Here is a 23,237-nt window from a genome sequence, read left to right as displayed (position 1 = left end):
AACTGGATTTGGTTTCAGTCCACCGCAATAAAGCGAAAATCGAATAAAGGGAATAAAATGATCTTTTGGGCTTTTTTTTTTTTTTTTTTTTTTAATAACTAAATAGTGTGCTTATACTGTATATACTGTGATACATTACTCAATAATTCTGTTTCTTTTCCTGCCATCTTCATGTTTTCTAAAATAATGTTTTTGATATTTTGCAAATACTTTCGTTTTCCAGCCTTAAATATTTTCACGAGAATGTCTAGGTTCCAGTTTGTCTAGTCTTTCGACATCTTTTTAATCTAGGATATTTTATTTGCGTTTTTGATTTTAAATGGAGTGAACTGCTTTATACTTAAGGCCTATGTATGATTATTAATAATTCTAATACCAAAACAGTTACTAGTCTCGAAATGTGATTTTGTGTCGTTTCACTTTTCATTCGAGTCTGTTGTCATTTAGCAAAATGTCAGATATTTATCTTTCAATTTGGATCTGTCTGGTTGTGGATTAGCAAAAGTAAGCTACTTGACGGCAATAGATGTAGTTCTTAAGAATACTCCTTTTTACTTTTGAATTGGATTGATTTAAATGGTAGCAATCTATAATTAATATAGACTGATTTAAACGATTGATATTCGTGATTTGCCTAATAAAAAACTTTCAGTATTTTCATAGAATTAAGTTATATATTTCTTCTTATTTATTCATGCTTTGTAAAACTTTCATGCTAATTTTATTATTTTATTATTATTAAACTTTAATGCTATCTTATTATAATTATAATTTTATTATTTAATGATAAACAAACCCAATGATTTGAAAGCGAGAAGAGGTAGTATCATACGTATTAAAACATTTTTATCTCTAAGGCACAAAAGTATCTATCGAAAGATCTACAGATATTTTTAAATTCTGTTCGATTTTAAAGAAGTTTTTAAATATTTTGTAATTTTGCTATTGAATTGAATATTATGTGTCGTAAGAACGTGATATTTAATAGATAAATTTAACACACAAAATGTTAATAGTAAAAAGACGAAAAAAATGTTTTGCAAGCCAAAAATTGTATGACAACACTTAACACGCATTGGGAGTTCTGAATATATGCTATTATGCTGCTTTTAAAATGTTTGTGATTTTGCTGTTGAACTGTATATGGCGTAAGTATGAAGAAAAGCTTCACTGCTTAATATGAAGTAGTATGGCAGACTCTTTTACCTTCATTTTTGTTTTCTTCAATAAGCGAATATTTGAATAAATGGCTGCATCAAATGAGCCAATTAATCTTTTTAACTCACGGGAAAAGGTTAATGAAGCAACTGCATAAGTTAAAGAATAACCCAGTCATTTTTTTAAAGATTTCATTTCTACAGGACATTACTCATCAGACGATAGAAATGCTGCTGAAATTAATTTGATCGGTTTTAAAAAATTGATTTTGGTTAATTTTCAGTGTACCTTATCATACAATAATGGATACTGAGATTTTTCCTTTTTTGCAGTTCCGCCTTTATCCTTAGAAGTGGAAGGACCAACTTCACCCGTGATAGCTGGCGAACTCGTGTCTCTCACTTGCACAATCCAAGGGGCCAAACCTGCAGCCAACGCTACATGGTACAACAAGTCAGATGTTATTAATGTGATGCCCCAGACCCACATAGATCAGGCACCTGATGGCACCTTGACTACCATCAGTACTGTGCAAGTTCCAGTTTCCCGGTATGACCATCTAGGCACGTTTTATTGCAAAGGATCCAATTATGTGCTACAAGGCAAAGAAGCTCCTCTATTGAAGTCTTTGGATATACAAGTTCTCTGTAAGTTTCTCTTTTTAATTTCTGATATTTTATTTTAAAAGTTATGTATGACTAATTCTGTGATAAAAAGTTATCTACAAAATACATCTGAAGTCAGACCTTACTGATAAAATATAGGTTTTTCCATTATTTAAGAAAATGATAATTTAAATGTAACAATGTAACGCCTTCCTCACTGAAATAAGGAAATTTAAGTTAATAAATCCTACCAATAAACAAGAAAAACTATGTGGGCTGATAAAGAATAGACGAAAAAATTTCGGTTTCTTATTAAAAAAAGAGTTGGCTGATTGATTGGTGTCGCATACTTTGAGAAGTCAAATGGATCCATTGCATGGAAATCACAGCCTTTGCCGGTTCCACAGTCTTTTCACTATACAGCTCTCCCCGAGAAAATAATCCCCCAAGCTTTGCAGTGCTGCAAAATTATTGCCGGACAGGTGAAGATGTGTTCTGGAGAAACTCCGTTTCGAGGTAATTTCTACAAGTTCTGTAATATCTGGTACCATCTTCATTAATTTCCATTCCTCTAAAATGGCAGGTTCTTAATCTAGTAATGGTCTTTGTAATTTTCTTTTTGCGTTTATATCTAGCAATGGCATTAGCAGCTTCAAGAATGACGGGGATTGAGTTGTTGAGATTTTTTGCCTTTTTAGCCAATTCATTGGTTGCCTCGTTTCCATCGATTCCAACATTTATAATTCGTAGTATTTCAAGTACCAAACCAACCAAGGTATCAAAAAAGCGTACTTATAAAAAAGAAATACTTTTAGATCATTAGCCAATGAAAGATACAATTAGTTCTTAATTTTATGTATTTCTTATACAATATTAAATTTTATGTATTTCCTGTACAATACTACGAATCATGAATTCACTCTGTTCTGAAAAAATTTCAGATTTGCTTTTATGTATGATGTTTTGAAATCCGGAGAATACTTCGGTTCAGATTATTACTTTCGAAGCATTGAGTTCAGAAACTATGAAGGATAATTCAGAACTTCTACTCAGTTTTCTACTTTTGGTCATAGACTGATGTTCCTAATTTAGAAACTGAATAAAATAATTCAAGCTTTTATACAACAAACGTTTTGGTCACCTGACATATTTTAGTAAAAATAGACAAAATTTTAATCTTCAAAACGCCAATCTAATTCAAAGAATGTTTTAAGTATTATGAAATGTTTGATACTTTGGATATATTTTAAAAGCTCTGTGATGTGTAAAATTGTTTGTGAAAATTTTTTCAAGATTACACGGCGTAAGCTGCTTTCATTCACATGCAACAGATATTATTTAATGCAGAAAAATGTCTGTTGTTTATCATTTTTTTTTCATTTAGAACACAAAGGTTTGGAGGTTGCTTCACTTGGAATAATCATTTAATTTTCTCATCACCACTCATCGCGATTACTCAAGATGCATCACAAGTGATGACAAGAAAAGACGATACACACATAGACCCAAACCTTACGCGGGAGTCGAACCCACAACTCTTGTTCGCGCTAACAGTTAGCGTCTGTTATGCTGTATACCATCCTGTGCGATCTTGAAAACATTGAATTCTACTTTAGGAATTTACTTTTGAATTTAAATTGATGTCAATTGAAATTGGAAGCTATTGCAAATATATTTAAGCTTTTTTAATGTCAAAGGTATGTTTTTGCAGTTTTCATTCTGATACATGTACACCTAACTTTTTACTGTAATACTTTTATGCAGTTTCAAAAAACATCTCATTCGTAAATTTTTGTAAGAGAGATATAAAAATTTTATTTTCGTCTTTCTTTTCTAAAACGTAGTATTTAAAAGAAACTTAGTCTCACAGCTCATCTTATATGAAAAGTTTTGGGTACTTTTCTGCTGTCGGAACCGGATTCAGGAATATATGTATGTATGCATACGTACGTGCATTTTCCCATGTATACATGCTCATATGCATATAATATATACATTCATGTAAGATATAACAAAATACGATAGCTGCTTTAAAAATAATTGGCGATCTCAAAATTAACATTCTAGATTTGATGATCTCCCCCTAATTCATCTGTTTTCCCGAATTCGAGAGCTTTCTATGTTATGTAATGTTACTGGAAAAAGGCAACTAAAATTAATATTACCCAATCACTGACTAGCTCTACTTATACCTCAGATTTAGCTTAAATATTCATTCTTCTCCCTTTCCTCACTGCTGCTCTGTCAACATCGCGCCGCTTTACCTTAGCTTATATAACTACGTTATTTCTTGTTAATGTACATAGAAATTTATCATATTTAATTATGATTGAACAAGTGTCTACCCAAGTATTTGGATATGTGTGAAAATAAAAACTTCAATTATTAAAATGAATGCATGGTATGAAAATAGCGAATATATAGTTCATCGTTTCGTATTAAGCTATGTAAAGTAATATTTGCAGAGCAAGCAACTCATTAGGAAATATTAAAGTTTTCCAACCGAACACAAGATTCAAATCTATAAAGCACTGTAATTTCAAAATTGTAAAACATCCTGCATCCTAAAATGAAATAGCTTCATTGCTTGATTAAATACGAAAACAAAATCTCTTTTCTTGAAATATTGCCACATAATTCGAGCGACTGGGACCATTTAAATTTCGTTTCTGCATTTTAAGTATTTTATACCATTCTTTGTCTATGCTTTATAATAACTGGAAAAATCATGTTCTTTTATTTAAAATACGTGGTCAGATGACCAGATAAAATTAGCATTTCATTTTCACAATCTGTCTTTCGGCTGGAAAAACGTTTTCATTTGATGTAAAATCAACACTAAACAATGATTAATATTTTCGATGTTTTCCATACAGTCCATTTAGCGTTTAATAAATAGAAACAACGTAATGGGAACGATTAATAAACTCCGACATCTCTTGAATGCAGAATTTATTTTAGTGTAATGAATCAAAATATCGTTGTTTCTGAGACATTAATATTTTCCACTTTTATAAATCATATTTCACGTATATATCGTTATAAATCATATTTCAAGTATGGGCTTAGAAAAAGAAACTGCGCTATTAGATTCTAAAAGAATAAACAAACTAATCATATTTCATTCATCTCTTCTCTCCCAATTGAAAATGATCTGTTGAAGGACAATGAAATCGTACAATGAAAGTATTTTATATTTGTTCTGCAATTTGAATAATATTCAGTCAAAATCTTAAAATAATAATTCACTAAGAAGTTTAGAACATAGAAATATACACAAAAGTTTTTAATGAAGCGCTATAAAAGTTTTCTAGAATTTATTTTGGTTTCATGCTTGCTTTATTGTAATATTATTCGATTTACGACTCAGGTTTATAATAGCTCTTTAATTTTGGCCCCATGATGCAGCTCCATAATAATCAGAAAATCCGTTTTTTTTTTTTTTTCAATCTTCAGTTCTCAAAAGAAATCCTGCGATGATACAAATTTTCCAAACGTACCAGCTGTAATTTACGTTTGCTTTGATTTAAATTTTCGCAATAATATTCATTAAAATGGCTTTGTGCAAGTAAAAACATATGCCACTTATTTTTCACACAATAGTTTTTAAAATAAATATGAAAAGGGAAATTTTAATGTTTATTTTATTAAGTTATATTTAATTATATTTCAGTTATCCTTCGAATATGTGGCACACAAATTTAAATATCCATCATGTAAAATAGATAAATCTCATGAAAATTTTAGGTAAGATCTAAATACAATGTTTCATATCTTCTCAAATAAAACTAAAAGCTAACTCTTTTATCGACTTTCATGCTACATGTGTATTTTACTGAATCATGTTCCACTAAACGTTTCTAAATATTAAAGAAATTCTCGAAATTTGAGGAACAGAAAAACAGGACACCTGTATTAGTGTTTTTAGGATTGTATGTGCATAATGTTAACATAAATAAATTTCCCAAAATAGATTCTATACTTTTAGCATTTACTATAATATTTGCCATGCCAAATAATTACAAGAAGCGCATAAAGTTTCAAAGCATTTTCTCCATGTGTTGTCATAAATGCAGCAGTTAGAACATTGAGCTGATTGTTCGGAGATTCATGCGGGGGATACTAAGTGGAGGCACACTTTATTTCCAATCATTTCTGACTTCCAAAATCTTAATAACTTTAGAAATTAGGATCAACTTTCTTAAAATATTTTCATAGTATTTCTCAAATACTAATGTATTATACACAAGTATATACATACATTGTACACAAGAATGGCTTAGATGCGGTACCCAAAATAATGGAAACAGCCAGCGAAGAAGAGTTATGTATAAAAAATGTATGTAAATTGAACATGTGACACCTCAAATACGCAAACATATAGTTATGGATAAGATAGGGCTGAAATCATCATCTCACATCATCTCAGCATGTTACCAAAATAAAAAACGTATAAACAGGGATCCTGTTTTTTTTTTTTTTTTTTTTTTTTTTTTTTTGTTTTTTGTTTTTGTTTTGTTTCATTTGTTATAGTACTTGACCTTAATGATTTGAAACAAATCAGGACTGTTGGAGCATGTCTACTGGTAGTTTCAGCTAATTGAACTGTAGAATCATGGCTATGTCAAACAAAACGACATCGAAAATCACGGCGGGCTATAAAAAAAGAGTTCTGCTTTACCTCAAAAAGAAACCACATGGGGGTAAAAAGATCAATAAGAAATGAGGGCAATGTCTCAAATTGCACCATCTGAATCAAAACCCTCAGTTGAAGAACTAAAGCATATAGGAATGATGCTTTAGCGGAACATGCTCCTTTTGAAACGGTTTCTTCCTCGCAGTTGATCTACATAGTGAATGCTAGACTATATAAAATGCTGGTTTTACCGGCTAAAACAGGGGCAAGTTCTATCCTGGGGGAGTTTCTTAGATTTAGGAGAAAATGCAATCAAACTTTTATTACTTGTTAAGTATTTATTTTTAGTTCATGAATGCAAAAAAATTATTTTTACTCAAGTGTCGGTATTTATCAATATTTTAAACACTTTTTCTACCTTAAATTATAAAACACAATAAAAATTATCTAAATTTAAATAAATTTACATGTATTTTTCCAGTTTTGATAAGGAGAAGGATAAGGGAATGATAGTCTAGCAAGGTTGAAAGTTGTGCAATTCATAAAAAAGTTTGAGACTTACTGGGCTAGAACTTTAAAACACATAGCCGACTAGTGAATCATCATTTAACCATTCCTGCAGTAGACGCAAATTGTGGGTTGGAAAATACCCTTTTGATACTTAGTTCAAAGCAGAACGCATTTAAGCTTATCTGTATTAATCTGAATTTGAACTCTCTGGCATTCTTTTGGCCTTGTTTTAAAAGGCTGATGTTAAGCTCATCAGTTTTTATTTGAAGAGACAGTTTTTATTTGAAGAGATGGAAAAGAAATTTTCAGTAGCAACTGTTTAATATTTTCGAAATTGCAGCCGCCCAGCCTGTAGAGTGGTTCGAGGAGCTGACTGTCGTATCGATGGGCCCGGATTCGAATTCCAGAGAAGACATGGATGTTTGTAAACGTACTCGTATGATCTCTGTGCCACAAGGGAGCCCTCAAATTACTCTGCGAGCCGAAAGCCTTCTCGTGAGTTTGATGGTAGGAAAACAGTTGTGGAAGACCCTAGAACAGCCCACTGGGTTGTTCTCTCTCTAAATCGGTCGGCTGGGGTAGTTAATGCGGAGGGAATATACATGTACGACAAATGGTGAAATTCTGGTTGACTTGTCCACTTTAACTTGTGCCTGTACCTGTTGGAAACTGTGAAGAGCGACCGCTCCTATATCCATCATCAACATTTCTGTGTCTCTCACAAAACGATCTACATCGATAATAACTTTGTATCGTTTTGTCCTCGTATCATTGACACATTAAAAAAGTTTTCTTTTCCATTTTTTGCTAAATTTTCGTTTTTTCAAACGCCAAACACAAATAAAAATTTCATCCGTTGATTAATTAATATTGTATTATTAATTAATTAATAATCATTTCCGTTAATTAATATTGTTGTTTTCATTTAGCAAGTTTGCTGTAATTTCTTAAAAAAATCAAGCATGTTTTAATATAAAGACATAATTTCTCAGAAAACAGAAGATCATGCGCCAGAAAATTCATATCTTTTTTGAGCTAAGCCTAACAAAAACATTGCGAAAACTTAGAAATTTGTTGTTAACATTCTGAATGTGATTACAGTATAGTCTAAAAGCTTTTGTTGGATCCGTTTTAACATCATGCCGTTGGCTCGTTTTTACTGCAATGAATGCTCAGTCATCCACAATTAAACTCCGTTTTTAGCAGTAAAATTAACATCAAATACACGTGTGTTACGAAGTCGAATCATGGATCATTCCTGATTGCGTAACACTCCATTAATAGACAGTAACTCTCCCATTAATAGGTAAGTATTAAATTCTTTCTGCGCTAAAAGCCAAGCAAAACATTTACTTTGCTATTGAATTATCTATATGATTCTGATTCCTTAGCTTATTTAAATAATATAAAGCAACAGTTCAGTGCAGTATATATTACCTTTATTAAATTAATTTATGAGGCTATTTATAACTAGTAGATTAAAGTACAAACCTGAAAAATATGTGATGTATAATTACTAATGGGAAAACAGTTACGAAGTCGTAGGCCTCTAATTCCTTCTTTATTCCTTTTGTTATTTATCAGCCGCAATAGGACTGGACAGTAACGGTAACATTTGGATAACCATGGAATCAGACCAGACAACCATGGTAACTTTTGTCAATTCTTCTTCCTAGGAAAGAAATTGCTTTTTATACTATGTAGCGGAACTGTATTGAGTTAATTTCTAGTTGCGTTTTAGTTTACCTAGCATTGTATTCTATATGCATTAATTTTATTTTTCTACCATCAAGACCATCCTTTCCGGGAGTTTAGAATATGCTCCGAAACAAAATGGTATTCCTCGCGCTACTGTAAATATATGCATGTTCTGTAGGAAATAAGAAAACCCTGTTATCCAGATTTTTTCGAATATCCAGAAGGACTTCAGTACCAATTATTTCAGATACTTAAAATATGTTAAAAATATACTTTCATTAAGTTCATGGAAATGATGAACATTAATCGAATGCTTTACAGTTAAATATACAATAAAACGAAAAATGCTGGAGCGTTGTTTTATTTTATTAGTCCAAAGGGGCAATTTTGCCCTGAAGGACTATTAATTTCGTTTTGGCATTTTGCGTTGAAAACTATAAACGGCGAATCACTTTTCAGATTGCTTCCTAACATTACCGCCCTGCATTATATTTAAAGAAATTAAATAATGAAGAATCTTCATGAATATATGTATGTTTCTCGCATTGTGATAAAAAAAGGGTACCGGAGCCATTCATGTTTCAATGACGTAATCCTACTGCGAATATGGGCATCTGGAAGGCCAAATTTGAAATTCGGAAATTGTTTTATTATCCATTTTATATTTTGTAAAACTTTAACGAATTTTTGATTAACGAACTTAAGGATTTCAAACCGAGGCATGGCAACGTTGTACAGAAAAAAACATTTTTATCTCCAGCGCGTGCGACTGTGTATCGGAAATTTTAAAGATAAGCTCAATTTAAAATTAGTTTCGATATTGCTCTTGAACTGAATTTTATGGTTTGTAGAGACATTAGGTAATTTTTGGGAAGCAAGAGAGATTGAAAAATTAGCAACGCCTTCGCCGGGAATCGAACCTCGGACCTCTGGAATACCGGCCAAGTGTGCAGAACCACTACACCACGAAGGCACTCTAGGAAGGTGGGAGAAATACCTTATAGAGACATTAGGTTAATTGGTAAGGCCGGAGAGATGAAAAATTAGCAACCGCCTTCGTTGGGAATCGAACCACGAACCTCTGGAATACCGGCCCAGCGTGCAGAACAACTACACCACGAAGGCACGCTAGGAAAGCGGGAGAAATACCTTATATACTCCCCCTTTTTAAAGGGCAACTGGGATTTTTAGGGGATCCAGTCGATAAATTCTGGGTTGAAGAGTCATCATCCACAACCCTTTTAGTTCGGGCGCCACTGCAGAGACATTAGAATTTTTTTGGAAGCCGGAGAGATGAAAATATAGCAACCTCCTTTCCCGGGAATCAAACCACGGACCTCTGGAATACCGGCCCAGCGTGCAGAACCATGACACCACGAAGACACGCTAGGAAGGCGAGAGAAATACCTTTTAACCTTATAGGTTTAAGAATATGATATTTAATAAGTAAAGGTAACACACGAAAATGTTAAAAAAATGCCCCTTTGGACGTAATATAAAATCTAAAATTTTCAGATTTTTTTTACGTTTTTTTATTTTTTATTTATTATCATTTTATGAATTTAATTGTTATTTTTCGTTTATTGTGAACTCTCACATGCACTAATTTAACTGCTACAAACAATTCTGAAGTTAGTAACAACGAATTTGTTTTATTTCCCCCGCATATTATTCACTTTTGGCCAAACAATGTTACAGAGAGAATGAGGTATACGGTTACAGGGATTAAACCTTAATTTACATTAGTAAGAAAAATAAATTATGGGGTAAAAATGCTCTTGAGATTTGGAAACTATTACAAAAATTCATCAAAAGGCAACTGAAAAGCTAAAGAATTTAATCGAAAAACCTTGCTTCAAGACAGAACAAAGAAATAATTTAAAATAAGATGATTTTACTGGGTGTGTAGTTTTTCGTTACGTCAACAGGAATTCTTTCTTTAAATGGTAAGATAAAAGAGGTGAATGTTTTCAGGAAACAAAGGTTTTATATTAACAATCTTTGTTGTGTTTCTAGGTTTTTCATGCATTTTTTTGCATTATGTTTCTGTATACGCAATTCGAGAATCCTTGTTTTCAAGTGACAAACATTTTATCAACTTCTGTTCTTTAGTTTTTCTTTTTTTTAATTTCGTTTGATTTCTATTTAGCATATATTAAATGAACAAAATTAATTGTGATTTAACAATGTGATATGGAATGAAAATTTAGTCATATGTAAAATAATAAAGATTCGAAAATGTGTCTAATGAGTAGTTGAGAATAAAGTAAAAAAATCGGCTGCAATCTTCAGCAGTGTTCCTTTTAATTTCTCACGTTTGAGCAGACATTAAATTAAAACTTTTTTTATTAAATAATTAAATTTTATTTGATTTTATTAAGTTTCCTTTGACGACTTAAACTTCAATTTTGGGGTTTCAGAATGTGATTTTATCATCAAAGTTCAGTATTTAACCTCATAACATGTGCCAGTTTAATGTAAAATTTAATCACAGTATTAAACAGAGAAATATAATTAACGAAATACTTTGCAGCATGAAGTTTGCACCGTACTTAGGGAAAATTATCTAAGGAATTTTAGGGAACCGGTCGAGGAATCACTACTGAATCAATCTACTACGTGCTTGTCTCTCGCAGTCTACCAGTCTGCGATTGAACTCATTCCTGCTAACCTATTTCTTTTTGTCGCTTTAAGTTTATTGTTAAGCACAATTTTTTTCGCACTTACGCTAAACAACAAAATTACTAAAATTTTAAAAGCAGCTTAGCAGCAGACATTTTGTTAATTTGTTTTCAGTCTTTTCTCAGTTTTTCATATCAGTGTTCAGTTTTTTTTAGTAAGATGACTTCGAAAACATTTTTATTCATTAAATATCACGTTCTTCGCTCTTACGCTACATAAAATTCAATTCAATTCAAATCACCAAATATTTAAAAGCAGCTTATCTTTAAACTTTTCCATAGACGGTCCTCCGCGCCGGAGATAAAAATGTTTTATTCCGTACAGTGCTCTTTTTCAAAATGAGTGTGTTAATCAAAATTCCGTTAAAGTTTTAAAACATAGGATATATAGATTTCTACTTTCAAAATTCGGGCTTTTATTTGCACGTGTCGGATAGAGGACTATGTTATTCAAAATTTGAAGATACCGTCGTGTTTTTACAATGCGATTAACATACAAACATATATGCAGATTCTCCATTATTTATTTTTTAAATAATACAGAGCAGTAATATTTAGTGGCAGCAATCTGGAAAGCGCACAGCCATTTATAGCGCATGGCGCAAAATCCCGTTTCGAGATTCTAGCTAACGCCCTTTTGGGCTAAAAATAGTGTTTTCTACTTTTACAGGTTATTGTTTAATTAATTACTAAAATTAACTCTCATAATCATAGAGTGTTTACTATTCTAACTGGCAATTCTTGGGTATTACTTATTAGTCTATGTGTGAAATTCAGTTACGTAAATAATATTGCTAGTAAAAAAAATGCTAAACAACAGATGTTTCAGAGACTTAAAACTGATTTAGTTCTCATGAATAATAACTTTTATGTAAGAATAGTTTTAGGATTTATTTTGTGAAAATTACCTCCCACTATTAAACTTATTATTTTTTTTTTAATACTCGTTGTACACTTTTCCAAGAGGACCAAAGAGCACTTCCTCCAAAGAGCACTTTAACTGTTAAATTTCACTTTGCATTGCTTCTCATTGGAAGTTTATATTTGTAACGTAAACTGCGGCTAGTTAACATTCCTTCACATCGTTGTACCCATTATTGCCTTAAATTTAATCAGCCCAATTTTCCTTCCAAATCTTTCGATACAATAACTGCTTACCATGTCGCCTGCTTAGGTCCATTATTCCTTCACGCACGGCACCAATCAGATAATTATCCGCCTCTTTTAAAAGCTCTTCATTCAGAACGGAAACGACGAGATGACGCTAATTGCTTTTGCTAATTGTGTCGCATTTCTGAGTGTCCAATTATCTGCTACGAATCCAGTACAAGTTGCAGGCGCTTCGCATACTAACACCAGCCGTTTTCACTCAGAAAAGACTTCATTGGATGTAGTGAAATTGCCACCGAAATGGGTGACGAATTCGATATCTATGACGTCAAGAGGAAACATCGATACAAGAGGATGGATGAGTTCTGTGGATGTGATTTATCAGATTTTCAATGAGTTTTATGTTCGCTTTGTACGAGCAGTAGTTTCTTATGCAGAAAATTAATAACAAGTGAGCGTGAATGCGCGTATCGCAACCTTCTGTAACAAGCACTAGCTATGGCCAGTATACATATGCCATTTTGAAATGATGGCATTCATTAGAAGATCACTTTTATCGATTATCGAACTAACTTTTTCAGTACTTTACACAAATCATGTATTTTGCAGAAATGAACTTTTGTCTTCCATTTCGCTAACTTCTAGATTAGATTTTTAGAACAGTCAACACCTAATTAATTAAGTTGCACATTAACCGGTCTGTGTTAAAAAAAAAAAAAAAAAGAAAAAAAAAATTGAAAGATTTCAGATTTTAACGGTCGCCCAAAAGGGTTTGTTAGAGCTCGCAGTCAACCAGTCTGCTGTCACACTCACTCCTGCTAAACCATTTCTTTTTGTCTTTTTGGTTTTATTATTAAGCATCAGTCTCTTCTCACTTACACCATATACAATTAAAAAGCAAAATTCCAAAAATTGTAAAGGCAGCATGTGTTTAGATTTTCGGCGTATATTTTTTACAGTCTTTTCTCAGTTTACCATATCAGTGTACAGCTTTTTCAGCTTTTTTATTAACGTTTTGCGAGTTAAATTTATTAATTAAATATCATGTTCTTCGTACTTATACCACTTAAAATTCAGTTTAATAGCAGCATCACAAAATATTTTAAAAGAGCATATCTTTAGATACCACTGCTCGCTTTCAATTCACCGAAAAATGTTAACAATGCATTAAAGTTTTACAAAATATGAAATATAAAATGTAAAATTCGGGCTTTCAGGTTCACATGTTCGGGTAAAGGACTACGTTATTCGAAATCTGATGGCCCTAGATACCGTCGTTTTTTCACAGTGCGAGAAATATAAATTGCAGATTCTTCATTATTTAAGTCATATAAGGAGTTAACATTTCGTGGCAACAATTTGATAAGTGATTCAGACATTTACAGTGATATGTCGCCAAATCCTGTTTCGAGACGAAGAGCCCATTTGGACTAACGGCCTTTGGGGCTAAAAATTAAAGTTTTTTTAACGTAGACGAGGGAAAATTATTACTACAAAACATCAGTATAAACAAAATTGTCTACGGAAAACACTAAAATGGTAGAGAAAAGTGCCTAGGATAACTGCAATGACAGCAGAGGATGTCAAAATTTGTGGGAGGTCTTTTATACCTAGTGAATGCAGTTTAATCGTACTCAATCCAAATTAGCATATTCTCACGTCTATAAGACTCACCTTTATATCTCTAATTAAAAAAAATAATTTCTGGAGCATCTGCCGCCGAAAATCTGTTGTTTACCATCTGCAATATTTTTTTTTTTTTTGTTTTGTTTTGTTTTGGAGTTGTGAAGCACCTAAAAAAATTAGAACTGTATTCCCTGCCACTCGGCGCCATTATTATAGCTGCCAGCACTAGCGATAGTGATACTGCGAGTTTTAATTCACAGTATCCCTATCGCTAGTACTAGTATATCACATCCTCAGAGCCATCTAGAGTACCGGATATTCCACATTCAAAATACCCTTTAACGATTGTTTGAGGCATGACATTTTCCCAGGCTGTTAGAAACCAATCATACATGTGCTGCATACTCGGTCGTTTAAATTTTCCTTTAGTGTCAAGGTTACGGTTTCCTGTACTCATCCAGATATTATAAAGTCTTCGGAATGAACTTTCAAACGTCAGACAGTAACATAAAGGGGCTGGAGCATAGAATCTAGGCCTCCAGGAAGTTATTTCTAATCATTTTTGCATGTATAAGTTACCTTCCCCTGATTTTCATCTGTCTTTTTGTGAAAAAACGTGCAGCTTATACATGGAAGAAATATGGTATATTAATATTGTACAACAGTAAAAAGTCAAACCCCGTCGAACGTTTTAAACTAGTTTAAACTCAGTTACAATGTTCTGTAAAAATATCATATTTTAATGGTATTTAGAATTGAGCTTCTGCTTTCTAATGATATTTATTCTTCCTTAACTTGTTCTTTTTCTTCTTTTTGCTTTCATTACTGATTTATCGTACGTAGCCAAACGAACTAATTCTCCAGATTCAGCTATTTAAAAATTCAAGTTAATATTTAGTAGTATTTTTTATTAATTATAATATGGTTACACCTTTTCTTGCTTTTTTTCAGCTATCCTCGGATTAACAATTGATCGTAAATTAATTGTGCACGTCGTCTGCAGTATTTTCCAGTTAATATTGATGATAATAGTTGCCTCTAATTTGCAGAAATGATGCTAACATTTAACTCACGATAATATGTAAATAAGTTTAATTGCTAATATTTGCGGAATTAGCGAAAAGTGGTATAATTCTATCGGACAATATAGGCTAACATTTTAATCGTGATGTTCTTAAATTTCTTATTGCCTTCCTTTCTATTCGCAAATTTAATTCTTAGCTCAGATGGGCTATTCATTTCATTTTGGCATTTTCCGTCGAAAACGTTAAATGTTCCTTTCACTTTTCAAATTATTGCCACCAAATATTATCGCCCTGTGTTATATTTAAAGAAATTAAATAATGAAGAATCTGCATAATTGTATGTATGTTTCTCACATTGTGATACATTAACGGTACCGAATTTTCGAATTACCACCAAATTTTGAATAACGTAATCCCCCATCGAACATGGGCATCTGGAAGCCCTAATTTGGAACGTGGAATTTGTTTAATGATCGGTTTCATATTTTGTAACACTTTAACGAATTTTTGATTAACAAACTCAACGATTTCAAAGAGTTCCTTTCCGTGCATTGCAACACTGCACAGAAAAGGAACATTTTTATCTCCAGCGCGCGAGAATGTGTATGGGAAATCCTAGAGGTACGTTCATTTTAAAATCATTTTGCGATACTGCCGTTAAATTGAATTTTGAGGTTTAAGTGCGAAATACACAATAGTTAATAAATAAAGGTAACGCACGAAACATTAAAAAAACGTCCCTTTGGGCGTAATGTAAAATCTGAAAATTTTCAGATTTTTTTTTTTTTTTTTTTTTTTTTTGTGTGGGTGTGTGTGCGCGCTAGTACTTCAGTGGTAAATCAATTCATTACTTACGGCACGTAACATTTAAACGCAGTTACTCGTAGGATTAACTTGACGTCTTAAGTAACTTAAATATGTATTTGAAATGAAGTAAAGTTTGCAGAGACATTAGGTGGTTTTTTTTTGGGGGGGAAGAAGCAAGAGAGATTGAAACATTAGCAAACGCCTTCGCCGGGAATCGAATCGTGGACCTCTGGAATACCAACCCAGCGTGCGGAACCACTACACCACGAAGGCACGCTAGGAAGGCGTGAGAAATACCTTATATACTCCCCCTCTTAAAGAGTGACTGGGGTTTTTAGGAGCTCCAATCGCGAAATCCTGGGGGAGGAGAATCATTATCCAACACCATTTTAGTTCAGGCGTCACTGTAGAGACATTATTATTATTATTATTATTATTATTATTATTATTATTATTGAGGCAGGAGGGATTGAAAAATTAGCAAACGCCTTCGCCGGAAATCGAACCGCGGACCTCTGGAATGTCGGCCCAGCGTACAGAACCACTTCACCACGAAAGCACGCTAGGAAGGCGAGAGAAATACCTTATAAGTTAGTTTCCTAAATCTTCATTTGCCTTGTTTTTCTTTCGTATTTATAATCCGTCTAAGCATTGAGAAAGTAAACAAGTAATAAGAACGAATAAATTATCCACTTTATTTAAGACAGAAATTAACTTTCTGCAAATATTAACTCATTACATGTACCGCAGATTTTATATACTGCATGTAAGATAAGAGATAAATAGTAAATTCTAAAAGTTTTATATCTTGGCTGCAAATTGAAATATTTTTTTCAATGGCCAAGAGCTCGTTTTAAATCAGTTGCGGGTAGTCTAGCCTATTGGTCTTTTAAACATCTCTTCATAGAGATCATTGCCCAGGATGCGTCACAGAGTATCGATAGATCAGTGAGTGAGTGAGTGAGCGCCACCAAGGAAGCCCACTGACCTGGCCTTAGCCTCACAGTGTGATATCTTCCTGGCAGAAACAATCTACTCTCTGCTCCACCCTGCTCCGGGAACGCAGCCGAATAGACGACTAAGAGCCTCATAAAGTCTACATGTAAGCTTGGATATTGTTGTATGGGAAAAGAGTATCCTGTTAGGAACTACTTAAAATTAAGCAAAGAAGCAATCAAAAGACTGTCAAGAATCGCTGTTAGAATAGACAGAAACTTGTGTTAGATAAAGTAAAGATAGGAGGAATCTGCCTGAAAAATTAACTGCCGTGGATTTCTATCCACGGCAGTTATAAATTTCATGATTCAGAGCCATTTTATGATACATTTTATGTTAATATATTTTATGATTCAGAGCGCTAAGCACTTGATTATTTCTATTTGAGGACACTTATCGTCGTATTAGAGAATACTTTCTCTGACAATGGCTGATTACCGCTTGTAGCTTTTTATTTGCTGTTTTGTTTGTTCTCATATTTGCTGCCCATTGTGGCCAGTAAGCTTGACTTGGCTTTCTTATATGGTACTGTGCCGTGTCTGTGCAGTGGAAGACGTAGTGATCTGGATTCCCCACCTCTCCACATTGACATCTTTCTGTGTCACTCAGGCTGAATCTATGAAGATAGGTCAGGAATGGGCCATGGCCTGTATAAAACTGTGTCTGACTACCACTATTGCAATTTACTCTAGCGTTGTTTTTGGGAAGAACATATATGTTCTCCTTCCTGTATATGCTCTGTCCCATCTGGCTTGCCATCTGTCTATCAGTTGTTTTAGAGTGATCTTTTTGAGATGAGACCTAGGTAATTTATCTGGCAGTTCTGTTCTTGAGACCTCCTTTGCCGCTTCTTTTGCCAGGGTTTCTGCTTCCTCATTGCCTTTAATGCCCACGTGAGCCGGAACCCACGTGAAGCATGGCCTTTGACCACGTGAGGCACGTGAGGCATGACGATAGATCAGTATTGATCCTATCAGAGGAAAGAGGAAAACACAAAAACATGAAAACTCAAGCTTTAAAAAAAATTCAAGATACGAACACTCCCCTCGGTCCAGCAGTCTCTTTCCTCTGACCACTACACCAAGGCGACCCGAACTCATTGAGAAAATGAATGCGAGAAATTACCAAATGTAAACAGCTTTTAACCCCCCAACATGATAAATCATTTATATATTTTTTTAGATCATTAAAGAATTATGTATAAACCACCAGATTATATATGGAGGTTTCTACCAAAATTAAATACTAACTTGTAAATAAATATATGCATATGTTTTATACTAGAACAAAGATATGTAGCATTTCTTTGAAAATAAAAAGTAATGCTCTTTGTGCAGGAATATTGCCAGAAAATTCGAATTAAATTTCTCTGATTTTTAAGCGGTATTTAAGAGAAATTAGTTGCAGGTATAACTCATTTTTCATATTTTTTAAAGAATGCCTTTTTTGAAAGAGACAATTTAGTTCAATTTTAATAAGTGTTTTATTCCCTAACCGATATTTACGATACTCGTAATTTTATACGAGTTGATGCGTTTTTAAGAAAATATGGTAACGTATTTCTTTGTAAGCCTCCGAAGTGAAATATATTACCATTTTCCTCCAGAAAAATACAGTATCCGAAGTAGAATATATTAGAGGGCATTTTATTTATGAGGTCTTTGTTAATTAATATCTGTATTTACAGTACCTTACTACAACACGAGAGATAATTAACGATGTTCGACTGAAAGTTAACTACCTTTAAATACTCTAGTACCTTGACCCTAAGTTGAAGTACAACACCTACAAGCAGCAAAATTATGATAAAAGATGCTCATATAGAAAATTATATGCTTTGAGATTTATTAACTGAAATTTTAAGCATATAATTGTTTTTGAACTAAAACCTTTGTATTACATAGCTTAATTTCATAGTAAAGTATTCATACGCTTTACTATGTTATATATGTTTTCTAACATGATAATAAATTATGGAGCATAATAATTTAAATATCTCCTTCAAAAAATTTTAAAAAAGGTAATATACTGTGTACGATATGCTAAAGGAATATTAAATATTTAACCACAAAATACTTTTGATAAGTAATGGTTAACAAAAAAAAAAAAAAAAATGTACCAGACATAGCTTTTTTAGACATACTTTTGTATTTTTCTCTAAACTATTATTACAGTAAGGTGAAACTTTGAGATATTCTTTAATCTTTAATTTGTCATTATTAGTAATCATCTTTTCAGAGAATAAATTATACATTATTAACTTGTAGTAAATTGACTAGAAAAGTTAAAAAATGTATTCTGTATCTAAAAATGATGATGAAGCAATATTAAAGAAAAGTATGAAATTACTGCTCTTTATAATCTCACACGGCATGTAGCGGAATGAATAAAAAAATCTTCTTCCAGGAAGCTCTCATAGGGATATTAATGATAGGGATCAAATGTGATAAAATTCTCTAATCGCCGGTGAAAATGAATCAAAAGCGCTTTAGCATTTCCCCAGCCCTTATTTGTCCTCATTTCCGCATAATGAACCAATAAATTCTTTTTAATCAGCAATAATTTTAAAGCTTCTCTCCAATCAAAATGATATAAAAATAAGGAAATTCGTTAAAAAATAATGATATGGTAGTGGAATTCAAAAATTTTATCTCCAGCCAATTGAGAATGGTCTTCTTTTATGACCCACCCAACGAAGCTTGACTAATTATTTGCAAACACTGTAGTAAACACAAAAGGGAAGAAGGATAGACAGAAGAGAAAGAGGGCACAACAACCGAAACGAAAGAAGCGAGGAATCTCTCTTTTAAAATAGCCCTTGTTTCTGGAGTCCCATAAAATATGAAGCGAATACTGAAAAGGGTTAGGGGTGAGCATAGCGGAGGGGGAAGGGAATGCGGGTAACCCAAGACTAATTGCAACTCATTAAACGAGCCTGCACTAAAGGGAGTTGTAGGCTTAGAAAAAGTACTCGCTAACAAGTCAGCAGCTTGCTCTTCGTAATTAACAGAGGAGAGAATATTTCCTGAAAAGACTGCTCTTTGGAATCCCATAGGAAAAGCTTGAAGTTTCCTTGTTTCACGCTTATCGAAAACTTCTCACAGTCCATATAAATCTGGGAAGAACTTTTACGGGCAGTGGTGTCTTCCATTGCTGTTAGAAATGCCATTATTGCTTTTTTTGCTTGGTTTAATAAGGCGCTCAGGGGAATGGGGGGAGGGGGGAAGAGTCTTTTCCATTACTGAAATGCCAGAAATTGTGTTAAACCAACCTTCATGTGAAATTTAGGAAATTTAATTTTTGCCATAGAACTGCATCATACAATAAATACCGTTTTCTATCAGTCATGTAAATACCGTTTTCTATCAGTATTGAGCATAGCAATATTTCGAAAGTAATATTAAATATGCCGTATTCTTAGGTTATAACATTGCTAGATATACTATGCTTTCTGATTCTACATGGATGTTATCTAAGTCCACCTATAAATAACACGGTGCTGGAACAATGCATTTCGCACGAAACAATGTTTTTTCGCATTGTTTCATGCTTTTCATTGTTACTAAAAATATTTTCCTAGGAATGCTTGAATATCATCAAAGAATCTGCGTATATAAGTATATAAACAAATGTTTATTTTTAAAGAAAAATATGACAGGCAATACAGCTGAAAGTCTATGAAATCATTCCAAAATGTTTTAGTAAGTATGCACTATTAATGAAGTATGATTTTGGTATATATATATATATATGGTTACATATATTCATCCCTATTATGATACTTATTCATGTTTGTTAAACTATGCTTCATAGTGCTCATTCCCGTTTTATTTATTCCTATGTACAAATAAGGCACATAAAATGATTTTAAAATTCACTATTAGATACGCATGTATATTATTACTGTTTCCTTACACTACGTAAAAGTTTGATTTTTCAATTGGGAAATTCCGTGTTTTCAATGCAACAAACCTTTGTATCTCGTACGCAATTCTAGATCTACTTTCCGTGCCATAACAAGGCAATATTGACCTAATGAAATTCCGTGCTTAAATATACATGTTCTATCACTGTATAGAAAAGGACAACGTCTAGCTTTGAAAAGATTGCAGAATGTTCGCAAACTAAAATGAATTATTAACGGAATCACAATATGGAATGAAATTATTTAAAAAAGCAAGTTTAATTTCAAAATTTTAATCTTGAACGGAGTTCTACGTAGATTAACTGAGGGTTGATCTAAAGTTTCGCGCAAAATACCATAGTGACTCGAATATCGGATTCCTTCCCCCTTTAAAATATTCTTCTGGAAGGCTTATATTTCTTAATATTCCCAACGTAACCTAAAAATAAATTAAAATAGTTTTTCATTTGCTTCTTAATTTCCATCGAGATATCGGTTTTACGCTGCTTAATTGTTTTTCGTGTAATTTTGATTTTCTGCGTTTTGGTATATCCTTATGTATCAATTGCAGCTCATTTATCTTAAATCCGTCTTTTGGTTTGGTTTTTTTAGTTATGGCAAAACACGCGAAAGCTATCTGCATAAAAGAAGGGATGCTTTCGTGGAGGAATTTGGATGGTGAAAATGGCTCGTGTTCTAGTTACACGTCGACAAAATGAAACCCCAGGTCGAACGACCAGTATTCAGTGGCTTTATCGTTCGGCTGTTGGTTTATATAACTTTGAGTTATATAGCGCTAGGCTATTAAGGCTTTCGTTATCATCATGACTTTGCTTGGTCTTACGGTGTTACTACCAGACGAACCGTAAAAGTTTTAACTGGTGTTTCAAATTTAAAAACAGTATATTATTTAAATAACAGAACAATTGAAAATTAATGTAGCTATATCTTTTTAATAACATGCTTTTATTTTATTATTAATACTATCTCTAACTGATGTAAATTATAAAACATCTTATTCATATAATTTTTAATATATTTTTTGATTATTTTTATAACATTTCACAACATTACTGTAATTAAAAAAAAACATTTTCTAATACCATATATTATGTAAAACCTCGGTGTAGAATAAACCTTTCTTTAAGAAATTGCTTTATATGATTTAGGCATAACCAGACTCAAAACATGATTTCGTTGCCAAACCTACGTGGCATAATGTATTGTCTCGTAAAATATCTTGTCGTCTGACGTTGTCTGTTACACATCTTATATTTTATATGTCCTGTAATTTCCTTGAAATGATGCCAGATTTCTTTTTCAGAAATTTCAAGAATTCCTAGTCTTGTATCAAACTTCTATAAGCGAAATAATTTTCTGTTTGGTACAAAATTAGTGAATTTATAAATTAACGAATGTTTCTAACACAACCACATTATTTTCGTCTCAGCCTCATTAAAATAAAGTGATGCATTTTCACTTTCACAAATTTGAAGACAAAGTCTGTACAGTCCCTATGAGCTCAAAATTCATAATCACATAATTCCATTTTTTTTTTTCGACAAACGAATCTCGGGTTCGAACCTCGGCAAACGGGCGGCTGTATGTGCGCTTTTGTGGCTTACCCATGTGTAATGTGCATGCGAGTCAATTCTCCTTAGAACGTCCTCCACGAAGGCATCCCTTCTCTTAGGCAAATAACTCTACAGAGGTTTGCCCTAACCAAATGAACCAAAACTCTTGAAATCTTTAGATTAATAAAGACCAAATCTATTAACTTTGTAAAGTTTCTCCCTTTTATTCTGCTAAATTAAATGTCGAGGAACCTAATGAACTGTTAAGCTAATTGTCGCTTAGTTCGAAATAACAAGAATCGTAAACTCGAGAAGGGTTAATTACCCTTTCTTCACACAAAAATAAGATGCACAGTCGGCCCCTTTCTTCGGGCTTACAACAAAGGCCTCCACTCGGGTTTGAACTATAAAATAAGAATTAAGAACTAACTATAATTAACTAAGAGATTTATCCGAAGCTAACACATCTAACGGAGTTGACCCTTAGTTTTAAACTAGTCGGCGAACTAACAAAAGGCACGTAATACATGGCCGAGCGTAACAGCAGTTAGAGAGAATTAGCCGAAAGGCGAACGCGTTCTACTCAAGATTCCTAGTTCTCTCTCTCTCGAATAAATTAAACTTTCCTTTAATACTATTTCTTCCTCATTGGCATTTAACGCGATTATAAAAAATCATTCAGGTAGGGAGTTGTATATTGAAACGAGGTAAGACAGGAAAGAAGCATTAAATTAAAATAACTGTTATAAAATCAAAATACACTTTACATATTATTAATTCCTAGTTTAGCTCTCTCTGTTTGGAGAGCATAAAGATAGCCTTAAGAACAAAAATTTGTTATACGAAAACATCAATACTGAGCCCTGTAGTGCATCGCTTAAACTCTCAACAATACATGCAAAGCAAA

At 32.9% G+C, this 23,237-nt stretch overlaps 1 protein-coding gene across 1 annotated transcript in view; it reads left to right on the top strand.

Annotated features, from left to right (window-relative positions):
• Nucleotides 1-23,237, top strand: part of LOC118199035 (hemicentin-2-like) — a gene marked incomplete at its 5' end in the record, with an annotated part of 837,377 nt that overhangs the window by 205,695 nt on the left and 608,445 nt on the right. The window contains one exon of the mRNA XM_085806510.1: nt 1,491-1,805. Within this exon, the coding sequence (XP_085662636.1) occupies nt 1,491-1,805 (315 nt within the window). The remainder of the gene's footprint in view (nt 1-1,490; nt 1,806-23,237) is intronic.

Source organism: Stegodyphus dumicola, chromosome 1 (genome assembly GCF_044657685.1).
Source record: "Stegodyphus dumicola isolate Sdum_Otavi_A_Nest chromosome 1, ASM4465768v1".
NCBI classification, from domain to species: Eukaryota; Metazoa; Arthropoda; class Arachnida; order Araneae; family Eresidae; genus Stegodyphus; species Stegodyphus dumicola.
This window is presented reverse-complemented; position numbering and strand designations above follow the sequence as displayed.